General features: G+C 41.0%; 1 protein-coding gene across 1 annotated transcript; it reads left to right on the top strand.

The window, feature by feature from the left end:
• Nucleotides 1-27: 27 nt before the first annotated feature.
• Nucleotides 28-18,684, top strand: TSN (translin). The gene is made up of 6 exons (XM_066345563.1): nt 28-257; nt 1,422-1,515; nt 2,690-2,786; nt 5,407-5,522; nt 6,236-6,315; nt 15,689-18,684. The coding sequence occupies exons 1-6, from the start codon at nt 192-194 to the stop codon at nt 15,920-15,922; spliced, it is 687 nt and encodes a 228-aa protein (XP_066201660.1). The 5' UTR covers nt 28-191; the 3' UTR covers nt 15,923-18,684.
• The last annotated feature ends 8,643 nt before the right edge of the window (nt 18,685-27,327 follow it).

The raw sequence follows: 27,327 nt of genomic DNA, 5'->3' as shown, positions 1-27,327 counted from the left end.
TTTGAGGCGGTGAGCAGTTCCTCAGGCATCGCTGCGGACAGCCTAAGGGTTTCCTGCGCGCCGAAGGCCTTGGAGGACCCCAGCGACGGCGGTAGCCTAGGGCCCAGTGGAGCAGCGGCAGCCGTGGTGGCCTGTGGAACACACTGAGCTGGCCGCCCTCCCTCCCGGGCTGGTAGTCTACAGCAGTAGTCATGTCTGTTAGCGAGATCTTCGTGGAGCTGCAGGGCTTTCTGGCTGCAGAGCAGGACATCCGGGAGGTGAGCCCCTCGTCTCTGTCTCCCCTCTCCTTTCCACGCCTCGGAGGGGGCCACTGCACCCAGGTCTGCTCCGTCGCTCAGGCTCCAGCGGCCGGGAAGCCCCCCAGGGGGGCTGCTTCCCCTAGCGTTTCAGCTTTGGGCGAGGCCTTCCTCCGCTCCCGAGTCTACTTTCGTCTTCTTGGCGTCACCTGTCTCCTCTGAACGTCAGCTTTCCTCCTTTTCAGTACGTGTTGACGTCAGAGGCTCAGGTAGCTCTCGGGACTTAGCGTGCGTTTTAGGTGTTGTCAGTGTCTTCACAGCACGCCTGGCTCTGCTCTTTAAATCTCCCAGGGTTCTCATTCCACGTCGGACAAAAATCTAACCCTGTGTGGCCTGTAGGTGTGTGTGTGTGTGTGTTTCTGTCTCCAGTCTCATTTTACGCCGTCTTCAGTTTTGTATTGTTCACTTCCCCCCCTTTCATTCCTCCAGTCCCCCAGATAATTGCTTGCCTCAGAATTTTGGCACGTATTCTTTGTTCCTGAAATTTACTTTTCTCCACTCTTTTCCTAGTTATCTCGTACTCACTTTCTTGATGTTAGATTCCAAATGATCTTTTGCTTGTCATGTTTTCTACTAATGTATTAACATTTTGAGAAATAGGCGTGTTTCTTATTTTTTAAACGTACTGTCTTCCTCATCGTATACTCTAAACTGCTAGAAAGTTGGGGACTGTACTTGCTTGGTTCCCTAGCATTTACACTGTACCTAGCACATAAATGTGCTCTGTGAATAAGCTGGTAAAATGACTGAATGAAAAATACCCATCTCTTTTATTGCATTTCATTGTTCTCTTTACAAATGGCATTCAGATACCTCATCTCCACTTTTATAGTGTTCCTGTGGTATTGTAGGAGTGGGTAAGGGGCTGTTATCCCTTGGAGGTTATATGAGAAACCTAAGGCTTTTTAATGGCTTCCTGAAGGTCTCATAGAGGAAGTAAGTAGAAAACTTAGGATTCAAACCTGGGTATTTTCTGTACTAGTTCAGTCCTTTTAAAGATTGTTAGTGTTTTGAATGTATGTGAAGGTGTCATAAATGAAATGTGTTATGTAGAATATTTGCTTTGAGGCTATGGTAATAATTATGTTGAAGTTATCTGATATTTTGACTTTTAATTTTTCCTAGGAAATCCGAAAAGTAGTACAGAGTTTAGAACAAACAGCTCGGGAGATTTTAACTCTACTGCAAGGGGTCCATCAGGGTGCTGGGTTTCAGGACAGTAAGTGTCTTGTTTTGATTTTGAAGGTTTTAATCCAGTTTATCAATCTCATTTAAAGAATTAATTACATTCCAAAAGACATTTCAACTCTGTGTCATTTTATTATGAAAAATGTCCTTTATGCTTTATGATGAATGAAAATTGGAGAAGTATAGGTGAGTTGATTGCTGTTACAGGTTTACAGAATTCTGTGTTTTTGTTGATTTTTCCACTTGCACGTAATATAGAATGTTTTCTTTCTTTTTTTAAAAAAGATTTTATTTATTCATTATAGAGAGGAGAGAAAGAGAGAGAGAGAGAAGGGGGGAGGAGCAGAAAGCATCAACTCCCATATGTGCTTTGACCAGGCAAGCCCAGGGTTTTGAACTGGCAACCTCAGCGTTTCCAGGTTGAATATAGAATGTTTTCTATTGTGATCGAGTTCTACCAGTGATAATGGTAGTAGTATCATAGCTTACTTGTGCATCTAGCAACTTTTATTTGGCACTTAAAAAAACCCCTGACCTTTCAGTCTCTGAGTGTGGTTTAATACACGTTTGTAGATATGAAATGGGCAGTGTAAACTCTTCTGAATGTGTTTACAGTTGGCCCCTTGAATGGAGATTATGATAAATTTAGACATGGATCTTTCATTGTAAGATGTACCCAGCACAGCTAAAAGGGCTGAAATACCATTTCAGATAGAGAAGGATGTACTTGTTTACAGGTGTCAGAGGCAAGTCAGTTTTCTCAGTGATACGTAGTTGGTCAGCCTGATTGAGAATAATTGATAAAACTTCTTTTTGATCAAACATGATAGCTAGACGCAGTTCAACTTTAGGTATCTTTTGAAGACTGTCTAGGAATGCATCTGGTGCACAGTCCCCTGCGGCTGAGGTTATTTATGATAGCTTACTGATGTATTTCCTAACATTCCCTTTCAGCAAGTTTTTGATTGTTTATTTTTCAGTATTGGTTAATCAGTAGGGAAGCTAGAAGTGAAATTTTGAAAGCCATGTTGAAAAGCAGATACGCATACCCTACAGGTAGTCATGAGCTTTTTGAAAAAGTTGATTTATTTTCAGGTAGATTGAATAGATTACTAGAGCAAGAACTGTATTTGAAATTTGGTAAGTCTTTCATTATTATGTTTGATTATGTTTTTTTGAATTTATTTTTATTTTTTTGTGATCAGTTCCAAAGAGGTGTTTGAAAGCTCGAGAACATTTTGGTACTGTAAAAACACATCTAATGTCTTTGAAGACCAAGTTCCCTGCTGAGCAGTATTACAGGTTTGTAAGAAAAGTACCATTATTTTACAATATTAAATTTTTTAAAAAGGTGGGAAGATTATATGTACTAAACGATTGTTGAGAACTAGGTAAAAAAGTCTACGTAGAAGAAGCAACAAAAAGAAAAAGAAACTGTTAAAGGTGGTATTTTAATGGTTACAAAATTAGTGATTTTCTTTTTTCCCTTTTATTTTCAAAATTTTCTTAAAGAGCATGTATAATTCTTGCTAAGAAAAAGCAATTGAAAAGAAAATATTTGTTGTATGAGATCAAGACGGAGAATATCTTTTTAGTATATTTAAGGTACTTGTGAAATTGGATGAACTGTATCTGCTAATAGCTAAGGTTATGGGATTAGGTATATGTATGGAGTTTTTACCTCAGACCTTGAATTTACTGCTAAGTAATGTGTTTATCTAATATTTTATGCTATATAGCATTGAATTTACACCATCATCAGTTTTTTGGTTTTTTTTTACTTTTCTGAAGCTGGAAACGGGGAAAGACAGTCAGACAGACTCCCGCATGCACCCGACCAGGATCCACCCGGCACGCCCACCAGGGGCGAAGCTCTGCCCACCAGGGGGCGATGCTCTGCCCCTCCGGGGCATGGCTTTGCCACGACCAGAGCCACTCTAGCGCCTGGGGCAGAGGCCAAGGAGCCATCCCCAGTGCCCTGGCCATCTTTGCTCCAATGGAGCCTTGGCTGCGGGAGGGGAAGAGAGAGACAGAGAGGAAGGAGGGGGTGGGGGTGGAGAAGCAAATGGGCGCTTCTCCTATGTGCCCTGGCCGGGAATCGAACCCGGGTGCCCCACATGCCAGGCCGACGCTCTACCACTGAGCCAACCGGCCAGGGCTCACCATCATCAGTTTTAAGGTACACATTATTTTATGTACTTTTATGGGAGAAAAATTGTTGCAAATCATAATTGTGAAACATTTAGATGCAAAGTGAATCCTGATTACACAGATATTAAATGGAAAAATTGCATCTGAATGTTGATGAAATACGGTAATTAAGGACTTAAACTTTCTACTTATGTTTTCTTACTAAAAAAGATATTTATTTAAGACGTATCTATGGACAACCAATACAACATGTATATGGGAAGTGGATAGCACAACATCACAAGATTGTTTATGAGGGGGATTGACAAACTACCTGTGGCCTGCTGCCTCTGGAGGTTAAGAATTGCTTTTATATTTTAAACGGTTGTTAAAAAGAAAAAAGCCAGCTAGGAATAGGTAGGTAACAGTGTGAAGTGACCTGCAAAGCCTAAAATATTTACCTTCTGGCCCTTCACAGAGAAAGTTGCCAACCCTGCTAAAGGAGTGACTGAAGCACAGAGAGGTGGGATGATGGACTTGTAAGGGGCTTTAGAGAACATGTCATTTGGAGATTACACAGAGCCTGCCCTGTGGCTGATTTGGCTCTCAGAAGATTTTGTTTGGCCCTCATTGTTTTCAATTTTTTTCTTAATTTGTTGCCACATTTGAAAATCAGGAGGCATAGCATAAATATCCTGGGGTTGTAAAATTTCCCATTTCTTTTTCAGGCCTCCAGCTCAGTTTAACTGTAGTATCTTAGAATTTTTGAGATTATCTATTTAGTGATTGCAAGTGGTAGTTATTTCTTATATGTGTGAATTAAGATTTTTTTTTTTACTTATTTATATATTTATTTATTTAAAGAGACAAAGAGTCAGAGAGAGGGATAGATAGGGACAGACAGACAGGAATGGAGAGAGATGAGAAGCATCAGTCATCAGTTTTTCATTGTGACATCTTAATTGTTCATTGATTGCTTTCTCATATGTGCCTTGACCGTGGGGCTACAGCAGACCGAGTAACCCCTTGTTCAAGCCAGCGACCTTGCTCCAAGCTGGTGAACTTTTTGCTCAAACCAGATGAGCTCACGCTCAAGCTGGCGACCTCGGGGTCTCGAACCTGGGTCCCCCGCATCCCAGTCCGATGCTCTATCCACTGCGCCCCCACCTGGTCAGGCAGGATTTTCTTTTTTCTTTAAAGTTAAAAAAACTTTAAAAATTGATTTTAGAGAGGAAGGAGGAGAGAGAAATCAGTTTGTTGTTCCACTTATTTAGGCATTCATTGGTTGACTCTGTATGTGCTCTGACCAGGGGGTTGAAGTGTTGGGACAATGCTCTATCCATCTGAGCTACTGCCAGGGCAGGATTTTCTCGATACCTGACATTCACGATGAAGGGATGAGTTAGGTGGGGAGGCTAATGTACAGTTGTGGCTCTCATCAGTCTTGAGTTGCCAATATTTATTTTTCTCAGAGCAGTGTCATTTTTCTTATTGATTGAACTTGTCAGCCATAATCTTCAGTTGTAATTTTTGTATTCATAAAATTGGACCATGTTTTTTATTTAATGTTTATTAAGTAATTGTTATAAATTTGAACTTGCAAATTTTATACTACATCTATCAAATATATTTAGATATCATATTGCTTTCACATGTTTTTTATGCTGGGGTTTCACGTGAAATCTTATCTGATGAAAAAGGATTCCAATTCTGAAATGTTTGAACTTGACTGTACTAAACTGTCTTCTTCAAGCCCCTTGTCCCTCAGCCTCCGTGTGCTTGTTTCCTACAGATTCCACGAGCACTGGAGGTTCGTGTTGCAGCGCTTGGTCTTCTTGGCGGCTTTTGTTGTGTACTTGGAATCAGAAACACTAGTGACTCGAGAAGCAGTTACAGAAATTCTTGGCAGTAAGTGTCTTTGTTAGTGTCAGTCGGCAGTCAGGCATGGTGGTGGGTTAATTTTTGGTGGGAGGGGCTGTTTATACTCTATTTATTATAACACATGAGAACTAGGTAGAAACACAGAAGCTAAAAAAGTATGTAGTGTTATGCTCTTTATACTTGGGTGTTTTGTTTGTGAAATTTAGTTTTTAAAAATTTCAAGGCAATAGAAAAGTTGGAATAATATTACAGTGAACACCTGTTTACACCCCACTTAGACTCCGTACTTGTTAACATTTTTCCACATCGGCTTGGGGCTCCTCACTTCTGTCTGTGTGCGCATGGTGCATTTGTGTGCGCTTGTGAATTATCTGAAGGCAGTGGTTGCTTCCATGGCTTATCCCTGCATCTTCTAAAAACAGGTATTTACTGACATAACTAGATACCATTCTTTGTGGTATTTCTTAGAGAAGGATGGAAGGGAAAATAGAATTTTGCTTAAGAACTAGAAAAATTCACAGTGAGGTCTAATGGCCAAGGTTAATATTGTATGTCAACTATAAATGAAAAATAAATTAATCGAAAAGATTGTTTTAAGTGATTCATCTTTTATCTGTTTACTTGGAGAGAAATGATGTGTGTGTGTATGCTAGCACTTGTGCACTTGCACACATTTTAAAAAGCTAAGGCTTAAATTGCATTCACATCATGATCTTATCTTGACTTTGATATTTTTTTAGTTGAGCCAGATCGAGAGAAAGGATTTCATCTGGATGTAGAAGATTATCTCTCAGGAGTTCTCATTCTTGCTAGTGAACTGGTAATACGCTTACTAATTTGCCATTTGCTTTTTTTTTGTTGTATTTTTTATAACTGAGGTAACATTATTAATTACATATAAATTTCAGGTGTACAACATTATAACTTGATATCCATATCCTCTATTGCCTGCTTAGCCCCAAAAGTCTAGTTTCCATCTGTCACCATGTATTTGATCCCTTTTACCCATGTTGTTCTTCCCCACCCTCCTCTGGTAAACACTAGTCCCTTATCTTTACGAGTTTATTTCTGTTTTGTTTTGCTTGTTTGTTTTTTTAGATTCCACTTACAAATGAGAACATACGGTACTTATCTTGCTTCATCTTACTTTACTTGCCTACCCTCAAGGTCCATCCATGTTGTCTAAAATGGCAAGATTCACTTTTTCTTTTGGCCAAGTAGTATTCCATTTGTGTGTGTGTATACAACTTCTTTCTTCTTTTATACATTGATGGACACTTAAGGTTTTTTCCATATTTTGGCTGTTATAAATAATGCTTTGGTGAATGTAAGGGTGCATATGTCTTTTCAAATTAATGTGTTTATATTCTTTGGGTAAATACCAGAATAGGTAGGCCATATTTTTGAGGAATCTCATACTGTTTTCCATGGTAGCTGTACCATGTTTACATTCTCATCAATAGTGTACAGGGATTCCCTTTCTTCCACATCATCACCATCTTCTCTTATCTTTTTGATAATAGCCATTCTGACAGGTATGAAGTGATATCTCGTTGTGATTTGGATTTACATTTCTCTCGTGAGTAGTGATCATTTTTCAAGTGTCTGTTGGCCATCTGTGTGTCTTCCTTGGAAAAATGGCTATTCAGATCCCATTTTTAATTATGTTTTTTTGTTGTTGAGTTGTATGAGTTCTTTATATATTTTGAACATTCACCTCTTATTGGATATACCATTTGCAAATATATTCTCCGATTTGGTTGGTTGCCTTTTTCTGTTTTGTTGATGGTTTCCTTTATCATGCAAAAGCTTTTTAGTTTGATATAGTCCCATTTGTCTATTTTTGGTTTTTGTTTCTCTTGCTTTTGGAGTCAAAATCACAAAAACACCACTAAGACTGATGACCAGAAGTTTAGTGCCTATGTTATTATCTATGTATTTTATTGTTTCAGGTCTTACATTCAAATGTTTAATGCATTTTTTAGTTAATTTTTATGTATAGTGTTCAGTAGTGGTCTAATTCCTTTTTTTTTTTTTAATAGGGCTGTTTAGTTTTCCCAACACAATTTATTGAAAAGACTTTCTCCCTATATATTCTTAGCTCCTTTGTTGTAAATTAGTTGTCCATATAGGTATGGGTTTATTTCTGGTATCTCAGTTCTGTTCCATTGGTTGGTGTGTCTATTTTTCTGCTATTACCATATTGTTTTGATCACTAGCTTTGTAGCCTAGTTTGAAATTGGGTACTTGTGATACCTCTGGCTGTGTTCTTTTTAGCTCGGGATGTCTATTTGGAGTCCTTTTTATGGTTCTGTATAAATCTGAGGATTTTTTGTTTTAGTTCTGTGAAAAATGCCATTGGGATTTCGTAGCGATTGCATTGAACCTGTAGGTTGTTTTAGGTAATATGGACATTTTAACAATGTTAATTCTTTCATTCATGGACACAGAATGTTTTTCATTTCTTTTTGTGTTGTTTTGTTTTTATGAGAAAGAGAGAAGTAGACAGACATATAGGAAGGGAAAGAGATGAGAAGTATCAACTCATAGTTGTGGAACTATAGTTGTTCACTGATTGCTTCTCATATATGTGCCTTGACTGGGAGGCTCCAGCCAAACCAGTGACCTTGGGCTCAAGTCAGTGGCCATCGGATCCTGTCTATGATCCTACTTTCAAGCCAGCGACCCTGCACTCAAGCTGGATGAGCCCGTGCTGAAACTGGTGACCTTGGGGTTTTGAACCTGGGACCTCAGTGTTTCAGATTGATTTTCTGTCCAGTGCTCCACCACCGGTCCGGCTTCTTTGTGTTTTTAATTTCTTTCAAGAAAGAATGTCTTGTACTATTTAGTATACAGGTATTTCCTTTTCTTTTTTAATTTCTAGATATTGTGTTCTTTCTGATGTGATTATAAATGGGATTGGTTTCTTTCTAATAGTTCATTGTTAGTATATAGAAATGCAACAGATTTCTGTATTTTGTATATAGTACAATGTGTCCGTAAAGTCATGGTGCACTTTTGACCAGTCACAGGAAAGCAACAAAAGATGACAGAAATGTGAAATCTGCATCAAATAAAAGGAAAACCCTCCCAGTTTCTGTAGGATGATGTGGCAGCATGTGCGCATGCGCAGATGATGACGTAACACCGTGTATACAGCGGAGCAGCCCACGGCCATGCCAGTCGAGATGTGGACGGTACAGAGGAAAGTTCAGTATGTTCTGTGGCTCGCTAAATTTGAATCCATGACCAAAGTGCAACGTGAATATCGGCGCGTTTATAATGACGTGGCACCACAGAGGAATAACATTCCTTGGTGGGATAAGCAGTTGAAGGAAACCGGCAGTTTGGTGGAGAAACCCCGTTCTGGTAGGCCATCAGTCAGTGACGAGTCTGTAGAGGCTGTATGGGATAGCTACTTAAGGAGCCCTAAAAAATCTGTGTGTGAGCCCACATCAAACTGCACTGAATAGGTATGAAACTGGGAGAGTTTTCCTTTTATTTGGTGCAGATTTCACCTTTCTATCGTCTTTTGTTGCTTTCCTGTGACCGGTCAAAAGTGCACCATGACTTTATGGACACACTGCATATTTTGTATTTTTTATATATTGATTTTGTGTCGTGCAACTTTACTGAATTTATTATTTCCAGTAGTTTTATTTTGTGGAATCATTAGGGTTTTCTATATGTAAAATCATGTTATCTGCAAATAATGACAGTTTTACTTATTTATTTCCAATTTGGATGCCTTTTATTTATTTATTTCTTACATAACTTCTCTGGCTAGGACTTCTAGTACTGTGTTGAGTAAAAGTGGCAAGAGTGGTTGTCCTTGTCATGTTCCTGATTTTAGAGGGAACCTTTCAGTTTTTCACTGTTGAGTATGAAGTTAGCTATCTATTGGTTTGTCATATATGGCCTTTATCATGTTGAGGTGTTTTTTATTCTATACCCATTTTATTGAAAGTTTTTCTTTTTTTTATCATGGATGGATGTTGTATCTTGCCAAATGCTTCTTTTTGCAGCTATTGAGCTTATCATATGATTTTTAGCCTTCACTTTGTTAACGTGTACTGTGTCAGTTGATTTGCAAATGTTGAACCATCCTTGTATCTCTGCAATGAATTCCATTTGATTGTGGTATACAGTCCTTTAATGTATTGTTATATTTGATTTGCTAGTGTTTTGTTGAGGACTTTTGCAGTTATGCTCATCAGAGATTGGCGTGTAATCTTTTTTGTGTGTGTTGTCCCTGCCTGGTTTGGATTTTAGAATAATGCTGACTATGTAAAATGAGGTAGAAAGCGTTCCTTTTTTCCTCTTCAGATTTTTGGAAAAGTTGGAGATGGGTAGGTATTAAATTTTCTTTGTTGGTAGAATTCGCTAGTGAAGCTGTCTGTTCCTAGAGCCATTTGCTTTTTTGCACTCCCAACTTTATTGTCATTTTTTTAAATGGGTACAAAAATTTAGGGCATCTTACTCATTTATAAGCCACTTGTTGGTCACCATATGGTCAGTGACTGCACAGTGTGTGTGATGTTTGCTAGTCATCAGAGAAATGTCAGTACTAGTGATGAGGGAGCTATGCATATTTTCTAATGTTTGAGTTTTTAAAAGATGATAATATCTCTTTGTTTCATAGTTGTGGCAAAGCATATTCTTGGTAATTGTGTTAATTCATATAATTGTTCTGGAGAACAGTTTTCCCACATAATATGAATCATTCTTGTTTTTATTCCCTTAGTCTCTTTCCTGAGAAATTATAAAAATTGCTATGGACCAGTGTGGCAACAAGCAATTGTCCAGGTCCTGAGTGAGAATGATGTGGAATGAAGAAATAAACTTAGAAAAAAGGATGGGATTAGGAGGTCTCTTTGCAACACCAAGATAGCTTGCAAGAGCAAAGCAAAGCCCCTGGTCTGCTTTATTATATAGTGCAGAGCCATATGCAAATAAGGAAGTCTGGGATACAAAGTCACACATCTCCAAGGCCACCCAAGAATTCTCCCAAGTGCAGAAACCCCTCCACCCTGCATAACAAAACCAACCAAAGGGTGAGAGGAAGAACATATAAATTGCCTCTAGCAGTTTAAGCAAGTGGGGTGGGGGGATGGGATGAGTAGCTAATATGGAGGTGTGGGGAAAAGAGCTTAACCTTTGGCTAAGCCTTAAAACTTCAAGGGCTTTGCCAGCTTGCAGTCTCCCACATATCCCACTTTTTTATTTTTTAATTTTAGTTTGTGTGCTGAGATTTGTACTCATCTGATTTCCCAGATTCCAATTTGGAGGAAGACTGGAAAAATACATAAACAAAATTGATGTAGCCAGTGCTAACATACCAAAATGTCTGTCTTAACACATTGAAGGGATTAAAGCCTTTCAGATTATCAAGCAAATTCTTAACCAATACGGCAGGATCTATAATAGAGTCTATGCTGTTTTGAATGTCCTTAATATGTTGATGCAATTTCACCAAGTCCATGCTGACACCATCACCCTTCCACATTCCCTGTTGATGCAAGCCAACCGCACCCCACTTCAGTCCCATTGAGAACTGTTACAAGGAGCAGGAGTCACTGTCAGGAAAAATCCGCATAGCACTGGAACTGTTGTCACATTTTCACTCTCAGTAACTGGTTTCCAAGTCCCATGACCGCTGCTTCCAGTGCATTAAGCCCTTGCCTTAAGCTTAATGGGCATTCTGGATCTGTGGAACTAGGTTGCTTTCTAGGGGCTGATGTCAATCTATGATGAGGCTTCACCTTCCTTGTTCCTTGCTGGCATTCAGAGAGGATCTGTTGACGAAAAAATTGGAATATACCCTCTCCCCCAAGTTAGTAATTTGATTGAATTTTGCCACTTAGGGCCGGTTAATATATCCTGGTACAATATGAGAGGCTTAGGCTGTTGCATGGCTGATATAAATGCCTCTTAGCTGTAGCAAGTACTGAGGAGGAAATGTTTGAAAAATTTTTTAAAGTAAAATAAGTCTTATATATTGCTCTTATAGGTGAGTCTCTCCTGACTTACAGTGTTTTACTAAACATTCAGGAACCCACCGAGGAGCTTTCTAGCAGACGTAGGAGAAACATACATATCCTTGGCCCCACACGAGAATAGGGTCTGGCCCTTGCCTCTTTCCCGTGAGTGGGTCCCTCCATTGTACTTCAGGGAAGGCTTTCCTTGTTGGATTCCAGAGTCTCTCGGCTGCTGAATGGCCCTGTATATCAGTGTTCAAAAATTTTTTAAAGTATAAAGAGAGTGATAAAGAAGATTTGCAGGAGTTCGGGGGTATAACTCCCCCTTTTTTATTTTTTCTAATTGACCTTTAAGCATTTGATGGGCATGCTCTACAATGCCTGGCCTTGAGGATTGTAAGGAATACCTGTCCTCAGGTCAGTTCCAAGTCTGACAAAATGTAGTAAATGCTTTTACAAGTAACACTCCCATATCTTTCAAAACATTTTTTTATCCCATTGATTAACAGGCAACCTAGAGAGCACATAAGGCTAAAAAAGTCCAGTATGATCTTCTTTATCTTCCCATTGTAAAAAAACAACTTAGAGCTTTGTTAGGGAAATTTACCTTGTCTTAAGCTTCACAGCTCTGTGACTGCTTCATGAGTGAGCCAGGAAAAAAGCCAGTATTGCTCAGCAATAATAGCTACATCAGCTCCTGTATCTAAGAGTCTGCTGAATTTATGCCCTTGTATTGTTAAGTCCATTTCAGGGCATCAAAGGAGCCAGATTCCCGATTTCCTCGGGGACCCTTTTTCAGGATGTGGCCTGACAAGCAGAATTAACATTTTTATACTATTCTTCCAACTGCCTGAAGCATCTGAGACAAATTCTTGAAATGACTTATCAGGGTCCTGTGTAATTTTGCTCAATACCTTTGTTTCACAGACCTGAATACATTTTTACACATAAACAAGATAATTACAGTACAGAAGCACAAGTATAACACATAAATCTGATTAATCCTAATACCTGAGTTGCTATTTGGCTCCCAACTCTGAAGACAAACACAGAGCATACTTCACAAAACACAAACTAAATTAGCAAGTCTTTAGGATCCAAATTCTATTTAAATTTAAATGAGTACTCCGTACAAGTTCCAATTTTAAAGCAAAAGTGTAGGCATGAAACTTTTATTTTTTCAATGTAAGAGCCAGCATTTCAAATTTTTGCATCCAAGAACTTAATTCAGGCCTTAAAATAGTCACATTTTGGACATTAGACAGACTAAACAGAAACTAGAATCCGACAGACCAGACAAACCAGAGAGAAACCTGGGATTTCAGAGCACAACCAGATTAGAAAGATGCTCGCCTGGCGTCAGGGCATTTTCTGACAGAGGTACCGGAGGATGGAACTAAACAAAGTCTCTGACGAAAATGTCCTCTCTCGGCAGCTACGTGGGAAATTTTGTAGTCAGATCCACTGGGGATTGTTGGGGACCGAAAAGCCAACAGGGTTTTTGCAGTTTAGATTTTTGGGGGACAGAGGTGCAGGGAACTGGCTATAAGCTGATAGTTTGCCCATCCCCCCACCTCACTTGCCTGATTAGGTTGCAAAAGGCTGTTAAGCTGTGGTGCTGGATTGTTTACACTACCCCCCCATGTTCCCGGGAAAGACTGGAGGAAAGTTTCTTCTATCCTTTTGTTTTATGTAAAGTTAATATGATATGTATGGTGGGGGTATCCTGCACTTGGTAAAATTCTTGGATTGCCTTGGAAACATGATCAGAGATCTCATTGACTTGCTAATGCCTCACTTTGCCCTATAAATAAAGCAAGAAACGGGTGTGGAGCACACTCTCTTCTTGCCAGCAGCAATTGCAGAGCCCCCCTGACCCCATCCTTTATTTAAGCCTATTTTCCGTTCCCACTCAGGACCTGGAATTAATTACTAGCTGCGCTGGTTCGTGGCAAGGGGTCCCCTGCCTAAATTCCAGGCAAGGAATAGGAAAGAAAGAAAATGATCGTTTAGAGGATTGTAGCTAAAACATTAAAGAAAATCAGACAATAACAGGAAAAGCTGTAACTTTCCTAACACCTGAGTCTCCTATCCATTCTCACATTCTGTAGTTGCTGTAACTGGTGGTTCAGGTTGACCATGCTAAGACTCCTCCCCTACCTCACTTTTAGCTGAGTGCAGACTAAGCAGCCAGGGAGAACCAGGAGCAATTGCCCTGCCATTATTACTCAGGATAATTGGGTGATGTTTGGCCTGCTGGAATCAATTTGCTGAGGAAACACCAACATTGTCCCTGTTGTTTGACCGGCGGGGGAGGGCCCCGTTGTCCATTTCCCTGAATCACCTGCCTTTGGCAGTATACTTAGATTTACATTCACTCGCTCAGTGTTTCCCACTCTGCAGTGTGGGCAGAGGTCAGGAGCTTTAGGAGCTGGCTGCCTCTCAGGGGGAGCCTGGGACTTATATCCAGAGAGAGTAAGGCAATTGCTAGCAAAATGCCTTAAACTCCTGCATTGGAAATAAGTTCCAGTGGTAGAAGTACTTCCCTGACCTCCCTTCTTTCGTTTGTTCTGCCATTTATTGAAGTATTGTCCTGGAGGCCTCCACCGGAAGTGCTGTGGCAATAGCCAGGCCTTGCATGTATGAAGGCCCAATATCAGCGCATATTCTGATATAATCCCTTATATCTGGAGCCTGATCTAAATAAAGCTTATTGGAGTGGGGATCTCGAAGGGTCTGAGCTAGAGACTCTGGGAGCAACCCGATAAGGGTAAGGAGGAGCAGAGGGTGGAGGCACAAAGGTTAAGGCAGCCATAGCTGTGACAACCTCATTATCTCCTGAGTCATCCTCAGACTCCAAGGTCTTATATAAGGTCTACCGGAAAGTTCTGTCTGTTTTTGGAATAAAACAAAATACAAATTTTTCTTACCGTCAAACCTTATTAAATAATATAATTGCCATTATTATTAATGATTTCTTGCCAGCGTGAGGGCAATTTGTTGTCCCATTTTTGAAAAATGTTTTATCTTTTGATGCGAAAAATTGAACAAGTGCTTGTTTGATATCTTCTGCATTTTTGAATTTTTTGCCCTTCAAAAAATTTTGTAAGGACAAAAACAAGTGATAGTCGGAGGGTGCTAAGTCCGGGGAATATGGTGGATGCGACAGACATGGTTCTGTAGCATTTCTTCCTTGTTGAAATTCGTAAAAATTAGAGTGGTGTAAATGAACTTTATCAGTAGCCATGGGTACACTATCGCTTCACACATAAGACTAACGTGAATCAACTTTTAATTTGCTACGTCAGTATGTATACATTAAGTGATAAGAATAGAGAGGCACACATGCGCCTAATAAACATGTGCTTACATGTGGAAACTTGTGATAGAAATGGACAGAACTTTCCGGTAGACCTTATATTTACATCCCTCCCTTTTTAGCTCACTCTGTTACTCCTCAGACAACAGCTCCTCCTCAAATAAAAACATTTGTACAAAAAGACAAAGATCCCTTACTTTTGACCCTAATTGTCCCATAATTTATTACTTAGAAAATGGATGGGATCTGGAGGTCTCTTTGCAACGCCAAGATAGCTTGCAAGAGCTTAGCAAAGCCCCTGGTCTGCTTTATTATATAGTGCAGAGCCATATGCAAATATGGAAGTCTCTGATACAAAGTCACACATCTCCAAAGCAACCCAAGAATTCTCCCAAGTGCAGAGCACCCTCCACCTTGCATAACTGAAATCAACCAACTTCAGAACAAAGGGTGAGAGGATCATGTAAATTGCCTCTAGCAACTTAAGTAAGCAAGTGAGGTGGGGGGATGGGACAAGTACAAATACTCAGCTTCATAGCTAATATGGAGGTGTGGGGGGAGAACTTAGTCTTTGGCTAAGCCTTAAACTGCAAGGGCTTTGCCAGCTTGCAGTCTCCCACAAAAAACAATTATAAAGATGAAAGAAAAGTGTTATAAAGGGGCTCACTGTGGGCTTACTAATATTTATGAAAAATAAATTATAGACTAGAAACTTCAACAAAAGGGTAATGATTTCTTGTTATTAAGTTAGTTAATAGTAATATTAAGCATTTTTCAAAATTGTAATTATCAAGGTGATGTGGGAAAATCTGTGGCCTGAGGGCCCTGTAGTTGGTTTGGAGGATATCCTGAGGGGTCCATGTCGTGTTGCATCCCTGTTTCTCTTTTCTGTGCAGTCAAGGCTGTCTGTCAACAGTGTGACCGCTGGAGACTATGCCCGGCCCCTCCACATCTCCACCTTCATCAACGAGCTGGACTCCGGTTTCCGCCTTCTCAACCTGAAGAACGACTCCCTGAGGAAGCGCTATGACGGCTTGAAGTACGATGTGAAGAAAGTGGAGGAGGTGGTCTATGATCTCTCCATCCGGGGCTTCAATAAGGAGACGGCAGCAGCCTGTGTGGAGAAATAGGAGACTTTGCCCGTGCCTGGCCCTGCTGGCCTCAGTGGCTGCCAGGGAGGGTGAGCATTGTGCTGCTTCCGGAGTTCCCGTGCCCCATTGCTAAGCACCACGCTTCCTTTTCTTAGCCAGTTGTGTGGTTATATCAGAATTGAAATACGTCTTTGGGGATAAAAGAATAGTCTTTACAAGGATAGGTTTTTCTTTGTTGTTTCAGTGAATTTTCTCTGTGCAGTAATGCAGTTTTGTCAAGAAGTACAAATGTCCATCTCTTGGTAAAGTTCATTTATTGCTTACCCTGATGCTGTGGATGTACTGATTGAGAAATTTATTGTCTTGTGATTTTTCAGAAGTGATCCTTGATATTTTCTGTATCCACATTAGCAATCCATGCACAGGTATAGCCTGGATATTGTATGGGAACATAGTTAAAAAGGACGGTTGCCAACTTGTTTTATATTTTCCTCCCTTATTTTAAGACTAGTGAGTAAAACTGAGATGTTGGAATTTTTTGCAAGGGAGTTATAGCTCCATGGTTCATTCTCACTGCCATCAAAATATGGAATAAAACTGCAAAGTCAAGTTCAACAGATTATTTTGGGATGTTTTTACTTGAAGAGATTGAATAACATCATATCATTTGGCTCTTATTTACCAGGTGGGGTAGGGCTTATTGTTTTAAACACCTCGGTTTCCTTATACTTCTTTAATGTTGTGTTATTTCAAGCAATTAAAAATCATTTTCACACGCATCTTTAACACTTCACCTGGTCTATTTCTAAGATACGAAACCCTTTTCCTAGCAGCTAGCGAGGCTGGTGTGGGAGTCTAAAGCCACCCAGCCAGGTTAATTAGCAATACCCTGAATGGTGTGTTCTGAGAGAAAAATGCTCTGCTTTGTCTGGAAGAAAGTCAAAACCTACCTTGAATTAAAAGAATGTCAGTGACTTGGTACTGTTTTTTAGAGTAAGCAATTTCAGGTTATTAATGACTCTTCCAACAGTCAGGTGTTAGATTTACAGTTTGGGGCAAGTCATGTATGTGACTTATCTTGTTGCCACCCTCCTCTCCTTCCCCATTTTCAGGGAGTACTAAGAATGCTTGCTGTGTCATTTTTACTGTTGCATTGAAGTTATTAAAATGGTGACAATCCACAAGTTTTAGAGCTCACTGAGGGGAAGGTGCGAGTGTTTCTAGAATAATCTGAAGTTTTTAGATGTATTGCCCTTTCATGTCTTATTTCAGTTTGGACTTTGTACAGTGGGATGTTTGGCATGGAAATCAGAGCTTTCATCAGGTTGAGTAAGGACTGACCAAATTTTCCATCATGAGGAAAGAAGTAGAAATGAGGCATAAATTGCTGTGTTGTTGGATTTTAGAAAACTTCTTTATTTTTATTATTCTTTATTGATTGCTTTTAGAAAGAGGAAGGGAGAGAGAGAGAGAGAGAGAGAGAGAGAGAGAGAGTAGTATTCCTTTGTTGTTCCATTCAGTTGTGCATTTATTGGTTACTTCTTATATGTTCCCTGACCAGGGATCAAACCTACAACCTTGGTGTTTCAGGATGCTGCTCTAACCAACTGAGCTACCTGGCCACAGCCGAGGAAACTTCCGATAGCTTCTTCCAATGCAGAAGAGTTTGTAGAAAGAAAAAGGGTGTTGGGATCTTTAAAGTGCTTAGGATGATTATCTACATTGTGAGGTAATGGCACTGTCTGGATTGGGTATAATAGGCTTTTAATTACATGATCAGATGTAGGCAGTTAATTTGATAAAAGGTTTCTTTGCCTCTTTTTAAGTAAATTGACTTTGCTTCAGAATATTAAAGCTCTTGGCAGAAGTTGTGGATTTCAGTTTTAACAAAAGCATTTTAAGTGAAAGCACATTTCCATCTTAAAACTCCACCTGAGAATTTAGAATTGTCATTCATGTTTATAATTATTCATTTGTATTTGTTGCTGGCTTATTGTAAAGCAATACATTTTTTTTTGTCTTTCATAATTCAGCCTTAAGAACTCTTCTATATGAAGAGTAAATTCTGAATGTTATTTGCGGCTGAAGGAAGACTAGGGGTGATAAGCATATACTTCTGTGTAATAGTTAAAATAGTCAAAGACAGCAGGCACATTACTGTACTGTGTAGCTACCATTTATGTGATCTGCCTTGATTGGGAAATTATAGCTATTTTAACTAAAGTTGTTGAGAAGCATTGGCTTTGGTTTTACTATACCAGAAATGCTTTACAGTACGTATTCCGTTTTAGAAAATTAAGCATGTTAGAGAAAGGAGAGGTAGAGGTGAATTAGTGGATGCTTTCTTCTTAGACTTATATGAAGATGAGAACTCGATAAAAACATCCTAAGATTTGCCTTGTCTTTTTTTTTTTAAGTGAGAGGAGTGGAGATAGAATCCTGCATGCACCCAGACTAGGATCCATCCAGTTGCTTTCTTGGCCACTCAAATCAGCCAAGCTGTTTTTAGCACCTGAGACTGATGCTAACTAAGACTACCTGAGCTACCCTTAGCACCCAGGGCTGGTGCACAAACCAATTGAGCCACTGTTTTAGGAGAAGAGGGAGAGAAAAGGGAGGGGAGAGAGAAGCAGATGGTAGCTTCTCTGTGTGCCCTAACTGAAACTCGAACCCAGGATGTCCATACACCGGGCCTCTGCTCTATTCATGGAGCCAACTGGCCAGGGATGATTTGCCCTTTCTTAAACTTGAACAATAATATAAGTAATGCTTAAGAGACTTTAATAAAGAATGAAAGTTTCTTTGGCAGTGTTCAGAGACGTTTACTTAAACAAGTGGCTAAAGAGATGAGATGAAGCTGCAGGTTGCTACTGGCATAATTTCATAGTTGTGCACTGACAAATTACAACTCTAGTTTCTTAGTCTGGACTGAACTATTTGTCTACTTCAGGTAGAGCGTCACTGTCAGCTGACACCAAAATAAGACATTTTCTGAACCTGAAATTTTCTTAGTTTTCACTGTAATAAGCAGTAAACAAATAAAAATAAACAATCTCCCCTCAATAACAGCGAACATTTAAGGGAGGTGGAGTTGGCTGTACTGGTTGAATGAGGTTGGGTGTGGGAGAGGGTTTCTGATCTGCATGACTGGATGTAGGTGCTGTTAACTGAGGTAGGAGTTGTAGGAGGAAATGCATGTCTGCAAGGGGTTTGGCAGATGATGCATTTGCTTTTGGATGCGTTGGATTTATGGTGCTTATAGGTTAGCTGGGTCTATCATTTCCTTGGATACGAAGGAAACAGCCAATCTGGAGATAGCTTTGGATGGTTTTGGCATATCTGTGGTAGATAAATCAAGAGAGTGGGTAAGGTTTTCCTGGAGAGTGCGCAGAATGAAAACAGGACAAAACCCTGGTTAACAGCAGGGTTTAGTGAGTTGGGTAGAGAAAGTAGAATCCATGAGGAAATGGAGAAATGTCTAGAAAGGTTGCCAGAAAACAAGGAGAGTGCTGGCTTCTCATGGAAGCTAGAGAATGAAGAATCTTTAGAAGGTTTTTGGGTGAGAGATTTAAAATACTTCTGTGGGTAATTTCACAGCCCAAGAGCCTTTTGATTTTGTCAGGCAAGTCCAAGTTTGTTGTAAAGTGACCAAGTAAGTTCCAAGGAGACACCAGAATTACAGAAGAATTTGAGGAGTTTATTAAGCCGACTGGTTGCATGGAGCTCACAGGCTCAAATCATGCAGCCCCAAGGGCTCAGTGTTCAGGGTTTATAAAGGTAAAAGCCACAGGATTCAGTGAGGGAAATTTTAGCAAGTGTAAAGGCCATTACACAGAAGCAGAAATTGCGGTTAGTTCATCAAACAGTCCCTTTTGCAGAGTTTCCTGACTGTTGCTGACAGTTCGACTTGCGGTCTAGCTCAGTTTGTAAGTCTGCACTGACAAAAGTACAAGAAATTGCAGAATGGTGAATACAGAAAGCATATAAAATGGCATTTGCTTATGCTAACAGCTGTACAGTTTCTTGGCATCTTGTCACATTCCCCACTGGTTTTTATACTATGTGTCAAATCTTTGACTCATTTTCCTCTATAGGGAGGAGAGTGTAAGTACTTTGGAGAACGATTAATTGAATTTTTCTCTAACTTTTGTCTTAAGTTTTTCTAATCTAGTGATGAGTTTTCTTGAATTACTCCTGAGTTGTTGGCATAGAAGCAGCAGGCTCCCTTGAGGGCTATGCAAAGCCCTCCCTGTTTTAGAAACAGCAAGTCTAGTTCCTTTTTATTTTGTAAGACTATTTTTCTCTATATTAGTAAACTTGAGGCATAATATATACTAGGATATACAATAGAGGCTTATTCTGTTCCTTAAACCTGTTTTGTTTTTTCTTTGTACAAAGTTCCTACAACCAGTACAAACATTCTGTAACTTATATAAATTCTTAACTTTTATAAGTTTCCTTATTTATTCAGAAACAACTAGCTTTTATAACAAATTATTTTTTCTTTATAAGTATTTCTATCTTTTATACCTTTTATTATTAAAACTATACAGTTCCTTTCTAATTGTCAGAACTCTTCATTTTTCTTAAAAACCTTAACTTCTAGTGACAACTAAGCTAGTAACAAGCAATTCTCCTTTAAAATATACTTCTTTTTGGAGGTGTCCTTTTCCTAAGTAGCTTATCGGACACCTAACATTTGCAGGTTACTATATAGGGGTAGCTATGAGGATACAGTGGTACCTTGAGATACAAACAGACCAACATACAAATTTTTTAAGATACAAGCTGCGACTCGGTCAGTATTTTTGTTCGAGATCTGAGTGAAATTCTGAGATACGAGTCGTGATTCAGAAAGCTGCCGCTAGTTGGTGCACAGGTCCAGTATCAGCAGTTTCATATACGAGTTGACTGACTTAGGAGCTCGGTTACAGAACGAATTAAGTTTGTATCTCGAGGTACCACTGTATCTATTTTTTATTTACCTTGTAGCTTCTGGTGAAAGGACTTACACCCCCCCCCCCATGACTTGTAGCAATATATATATTAAACTTTAAGATAACTTGCTTGAGCCTTCCCCCAATCCTAGCTTTTCCCTCTGTCCTTAAAGTTCAATTATAAGGAGTCCCAGGGCATGAGGTTCCTTAGGTTTCTATAGTACATAGACCAGCCAGCTTCTGGTTTGTGGCTGGAGCACGGTATGTTGTCCTACTTAGGGTCTACTTATAGGGGTTGGTGGGATCTGTTTGCACCATCTCCGAGGGGTTCTCCAAGGGACTTAGGGAGAAGGGGTGTTACCCTGCCTAATACAATTTTATACGTGGTGAATCCTGCCTAGTAGGGGGTGCATTTAGCTTTTAGTAGAACTAGGGAGAGTAAGTCCAGTTTTCACCAGTTTTCAGAATGAATTTGGTCAGGACGTCTTTCAGAGTTTGGTTTATTTTTTCCAACCTGTTCTGAACTCTGAGGCCTATAAGTACAATGTAATTTCTAATTAATTTTGAGTGCCTTTACTACTAGCTGTGAGATCTTGGACATAAATGCAGGTCCATTATTAGACCTAATATTAATGGGCAAGCCAAATCTGGGAATAATCTCATACAGCAATTTCTTAACAACTGTTACTGCGGTCTTATTTCTAGCAGGAAAATCTTCTACCTATCCTGAAAAGGTGTCAACAAAAACTAATAGGTACTTATATCCCTGTGCTGGTGGCTTTAATTTAGTAAAATCTATCTCTAAATGTTTACCTGGAAAAGTTTCTTTTTCCCTTTTTTTTTTTTTTCAGAGACAGAGAAAGGGATAGACAGGGACAGACAGACAGGAACAGAGAGATGAGAAGCATCAATCATTAGTTTTTCATTGCGACACCTTAGTTGTTCATTGATTGCTTTCCCATATGTGCCTTGACCACCACGGGCCTTCAGCAGACTGAGTAACCCCTTGCTCGAGCCAGCGACCTTGGATCCAAGCAGGTGAGCTTTTGCTCAAACCAGATGAGCCCTCGCTCATGCTGGTGACCTCGAGGTATTGAACCTGGGTCCTCTGCATCCCAGTCCGATGCTTCATCCACTGCGCCACCGCCTAGTCAGGCTCCCTATTTCTTTTTACAATTTCTTGACTTTGCTTAGTAATTACTTAGATATAGACTAAACGGTTGGACAGTGTGCTGTTTTATAATAGATTCTAAGCCTGGCAAATAGTAGTTTTTATTAAATAATTCTAATACTTTAGTTTGGCCTAGATAAGTAGCTTGACGTAGCTGACTTAATAAATGCTCTATCTAGGGCTTTAGGTAAAAATGTCTGTTACCTAGTATTCCTAATTACCCCTCCTTATTCTTAGTTATCCCTTTCCTGCTGGCAAATTGAAAGTTGCTAAAATTCCTAAAGGCCCCACTGGTTTTACAGCTACTTTCTTGGTAGTAGCATCAGCTGCTTGGTTTTCTTGAGTTTCTAAGGAGTTCCCCCCCCTTTTTTTTGGTGCCTTAGACAGTGGATAAAGGCTACCATCTCAGGGGTCAGGCTTTTGTATTGTTGGGGTGAGGGTTTAACCCTCACCTTTGTTAGTTTTTTTTTTTTTTTAATATTTTTCAGAAGTTACAAGTGGGAGGCAGTCAGACAGAGTCCCGCATGTGCCTGACTGGGATCCACCCGGAACGCCCACCAGGGGGTGATTCTCTGCCCATCTGGGGCGTTGCTCCGTTGCAGCCGGAGTCATTCCAGCGCCTGAGGCAGAGGCCATGGAGCCATCCTCCGCGCCTGTGTACAGCGTCCTGTGCCTGTCTTAGGTTGTTCCTGCCTTTAGGAATCTTACCCGTCTTTGGCTAACCAGCCATCTTAGAATCCAAGCAGGGTGATGTGAGTGAGGGAGGAGCAATGTCCTTTCTGAAACATTTAGCTTTATTTCCCCAGCAGCTGATATTTCTACCTTTTAAAGGCTTATTTCGAGGAAGTCTTCTACGTTTTGTAGTACATTTTCTTTCTAATGTTTGGAGTTCACTGTGATGCAAACGCTAAGTTGACTGCCCTATTATTTTCTGGCACCTCTGGGTCTAGATGTGTATAGATTCTGTAAGCTTCCTGTAGTCTCCTTTTGAAAGCTGTGGGAGTCTCCTGAAGAACTTCTGACACCTTAGACAAATTTATGGGTTTCTTAGTAGTTCCCCTGATCCTGGCTAACAGAAACTGGTAAAAAGTGTTCAAAGCTTTCTATCCTGCTGTGGTGTTAGGGTCCTGCTTAGGTTGGGCAACCGAAAACGCCTTCTCGAGGTGGTCTTGGTTGTCCTTCTCAGACCTGTTTATTCCTAACATAGCAGCTTTTCTCGCCTTAGTTTTTTTTATTCTTTCCCTCTCTCCGCCAGTGTACAAGGTAACTAGAAGCTCCTGGCAATCGTCCCAAGTGGGGTAATGTGTACAGCACGGATTCTAACAGTCCCGTTAGGGCTTGAGGCTTCTCCGAGAAAGGGGGATTCTGAGTTTTCTAATTCTATAGGTTGCTTGAGGAAAAGGGACGTAAACTATGGTAGGTTGCTTCTCCTACAGCAACACATCAGTAGGCAGTGCTTCCTTCAGGAGCAGAAATTGGTTTAGAAGGGGCAGTATTCCTTAAGTTTTCCCCTCGAGTTTGGCTGTAGGTATGAAGCTGTGATTCCTTGGAGCCAAAGCAGGGGAGGTAGAAGGGGCTATAAATGCCCCTGGCTTACCGCGCTGTTAAAACCTTTTGTCCTAATTACCTGGCACAGCCCTCGGGCTAAGAATAAGCGTTCTTTATTAGAGCGCACTACTGGTTAATACAGGGGAATTGGTCTGGTGCCTGGGATTCCCGGTCCCTGAGGGGGAGGGGCAGGCGCAAGGAGCTGCCCTTCATCACTCCTTGGAGCGTAAGTAAGTGCAGTGTGGGCCCTGCAGGCCCTGAATACTGTGGAGGCAGCATTACCCAGGCTGCTGCTGCTACTTGTGCTTGGCTGCAGCCTTGCCTCACTACCTGCCTGCGGGTAGGTGCCCGGTGATAGTATTCTAGATTGCCTGTGCTTTCTCCAGGTCAAGCAATTTTTGACTTGGCTGGTTTGCTCTAAAAGTTGTCTACTTTAATTCATAGAGAGTTTTTAATGGACCCTTTTTTGGTGTTCTAACACAGCTATAACTACCTTAGTTTGTTTCTCCTCCAAACTGTCTTTATTATTGTAAATTTTCCGAGCTATTTCCAATAGTTGGGAAATTACTATCCTTGGAAAGTCTTCTAATTGTACAATTTACTAGAGGAGAAAGGGACATAAACAAGAAAAAACTTTTCCTCTTTGTCTCTCCCTCTGCTGGTGGGGTTTCTCTGAACTGTGAGAGGGGTTTTGCTTCCTTTTTCTTTTCTTGCTTCCTAGTCTACCTTGTCCTCCTTAACAGTTTGTAAGATAGGGACCCTCTTTTCTGATTTGGGGGCTGTTGCTAGTAAAATATGATGATTGCATAGCCTTTCTTTAGGGAGGGGATTTTCTGCTAGGGCCTTCTACTGTTCTATGTAGGGGACCTGGCATGGGTGGCTCTGGGGCTTAGTTATTTTATATAGCTCTGATATTTCTAGGATCTGATGAGCCCTGTTTGGGCTACCCTACCCTAATTGTGGTCTATTCTAATTCACAAAGAGTTGGAAGTTCCCCCCTTGGTCAGTCCCTGGAGCACTAAAGGACAGGGGGCTTCAGGACAAAGTTTGTAGTTTCCCTCTTGACTACTTAATTCTATACCTTCCCTTGTCTCTAAAGGCTTCTCTGAAATGCCTTAAGAGGCAACTTAAGGGAGTCCTCTGAGTACTTGGCCCTCTCCCCATTCTTAAGTTTTAGGGTTCAGTCCTGCAAAATTCTAACAGTCAAAACGGCAAGGACAAGTACCTAGATAAGGATAAAGGGGTGTTTAATTTTAGAGGTGTCAATTATTATACAGGAGAAGAAGTAGGGGAGAACAGAAAAACAGTTTCCTCTGGGGAAAAGTTGGACAGAATGCCTGAAACCAGAGGTCTTGGATCCAAGAAAAGAGGTCTAGAGGGTTCGAGGAGAGTGGCCCAAATTGAGATGTCATGAGAGATTTCTCTGACAAACAAAGAGAACCTACAGAACAAACAATTTACTATTTACATTTACACTTGACTTTTGGATACAGTTCAACGGACAAAGGAAGGGGTGCCCCGTCAGGAGCCTCTCAGGTGCTCGCCTGGCCGTGTCCCTCGAGGGAGCTTAGGCACCTCTTAGCATTGGTGGGTCGGTATAAAGCCCCGACTGGGATCAGAGTGTCTGATACCACCCTAAGCCGTATGAGGATCGCCACAGAACCGTAGGTTGGAGCCCACTCGGACTCCGTAGTTATTAACTGTGGAGCCACAAACTGGAAGCTCAGGTGCAGGCACCAGAGACACCCATTCACACACCAATCACTCAGGGGTTGTAGTGTAGAGACAAAATAATAGCACAAACAATGAGGTCTCAACAAGACAGAGACAAACAATAAGCAGACAATGGCAACTGTTCGGGAGGAGAACAACCCTCTTGTTCCGAATTCCTCACCTAACCAGAACCCTTTCCTTTGAGTTCAGCACTTCAAACTCCCCGCCAACATCTTGGCCTTGGAGTTCTTATTGCGTGAGTCTGATTGCCTCCAATCCTCCATCGCAGTAGTTAAGATGGCTAGCTCCAGACAGAACCGGAATTCAGTAAAGCGAAAAGTTACTTTACTTACCTCTGGAGGTCAGAATCTGTACTCTCTAATTTTCTGCCAAATCCTGGGTACCAGGTGTGTCTGCTGGGATGATGTCCAAGACCCACAGGATAACTGGGGCCCTGGAATGTCTTAGGGGCACCTCTCTAGAGATCCAGCAGTGTCGGGCAACCTCCCAGAGAGGCCAGATGGCCTGGCTGTCTCAACCAGTGTCACGGAGCACTGGGATCTCACTGGGGCCTCCAAAATGTTGTAAAGTGACCAGTAAGTTCCAAGAAGACACCAGAATTACAGAAGAATTTGAGGAGTTTATTAAGCCGACTGGTTGCATGGAGCTCACAGGCTCAAATCATGCAGCCCCGAGGGCTCAGTGCTCAGGGTTTATAAAGGTAAAAGTCACAGGATTCAGTGAGGGAAATTTTAGCAAGTGTAAAGACTATTTCACAGAAGCAGAAATTGCGGTTCATCAAACTGTCCCTTTTGCAGAGTTTCGTGACTGTTGCTGACAGTTCAACTCACGGTTTAGCTCAGTTTGTAAGTCTGCACTGACAAAAGTACAAGAAATTGCAGAATGGTGAATACAGAAAGCTATAAAATGGCATTTGCTTATGCTAACAGCTGTACAGTTTCTTGGCACCTTGTCACAGGTTATGCTGGGGAAACAACCCCTGAAACTCACAGGCATATAACAAGGTATATTTCTGGCACTCCCTGTCCTTTGCAGGTTGCTGGGGGATTGCCTCCATGCTGACCTCATCGAGCTGACAGCAGCCACTGACTGGACTGTTCACAGTTGCTGTGGGAGAGGGAAGGACTGTGGAGGGTCTTATATAACATGCTGTGTTTGGGAAGTGATATGTCACTTTCCCTCGTTGGTTAGAGTTGGACGTGTGGCCCTGTGTAAGGCCGGTGGCCGAGACCAGGCAGGTTCTCATAGGATTCCGGCAGATGGTAGAAAAACTGTGGAACTGGAGCGAGTTGGGCTGTTCCGTTTAATAAAGTCTCACAACAGCAGACAAGCACACAGACAGGGGAAAACTGCTTTTCATGCAAACAAACAGCAAAATGGCCCCTCACAGTTGCGGGCAGGCAGTCTGCACATCTGTAATCCCTCATCTCTTGAGTGCAAGCACCTTATATAGGCCATACACAGGTGGCACTGCCACGTGCCCTTGTACCAGTCAGACAAAGAGCCTGCAGCTGGCAACCCTGTGAGCAAGCCTAACAGCTGCCCCACACCCTGCTAAATATCAAGGGGGATAAGAAGTGAAATCCCACCTTGGGGAGAAGGTAGGGGAGTCAAGTCGTGGGCAGTGCTCAGTTCCTTTGTGAAATGAGTAGTGATACTTCCGGTCATTTATAAACTTCTGTGGGCCTGGAAGGGAGAAGAGATGTCCCAGGACCACTCTTTTTTTTTTTTTTTTTTTTTTGCTTTAATCAAGTTTGTAATTTAACATTTTCTCATTACAGTTGACACAGGGCCATTCTTGCCTGGTGGTTGACAAGAAGAGGGTAGATCAGTCTGGAGTTGTCCTCACTGTTGTGGAAGGTTTCCTGTGTGAGACACTTCTCTGGTGCATGTCCATTTGTGGCTGGGTTTGTGTGTGCACATTTTAAGCAATAGTCAGTGAGCTCTTACATATTTCAGGCATTGGGCTTTTATCCAGATGTGGGGCACCTGTATTAGGCTTGCTTGTGGGTTTACCAGCTGCAAGCACTTGGCTTGATTAGTGTGTGAGCACG

The sequence above is a fragment of the Saccopteryx leptura genome, chromosome 7, assembly GCF_036850995.1.
Source record: "Saccopteryx leptura isolate mSacLep1 chromosome 7, mSacLep1_pri_phased_curated, whole genome shotgun sequence".
Classification (NCBI taxonomy): Eukaryota; Metazoa; Chordata; class Mammalia; order Chiroptera; family Emballonuridae; genus Saccopteryx; species Saccopteryx leptura.
Note: the sequence above shows the minus strand (reverse complement) of the source record. Positions and strands in the feature narration are given on the sequence as shown.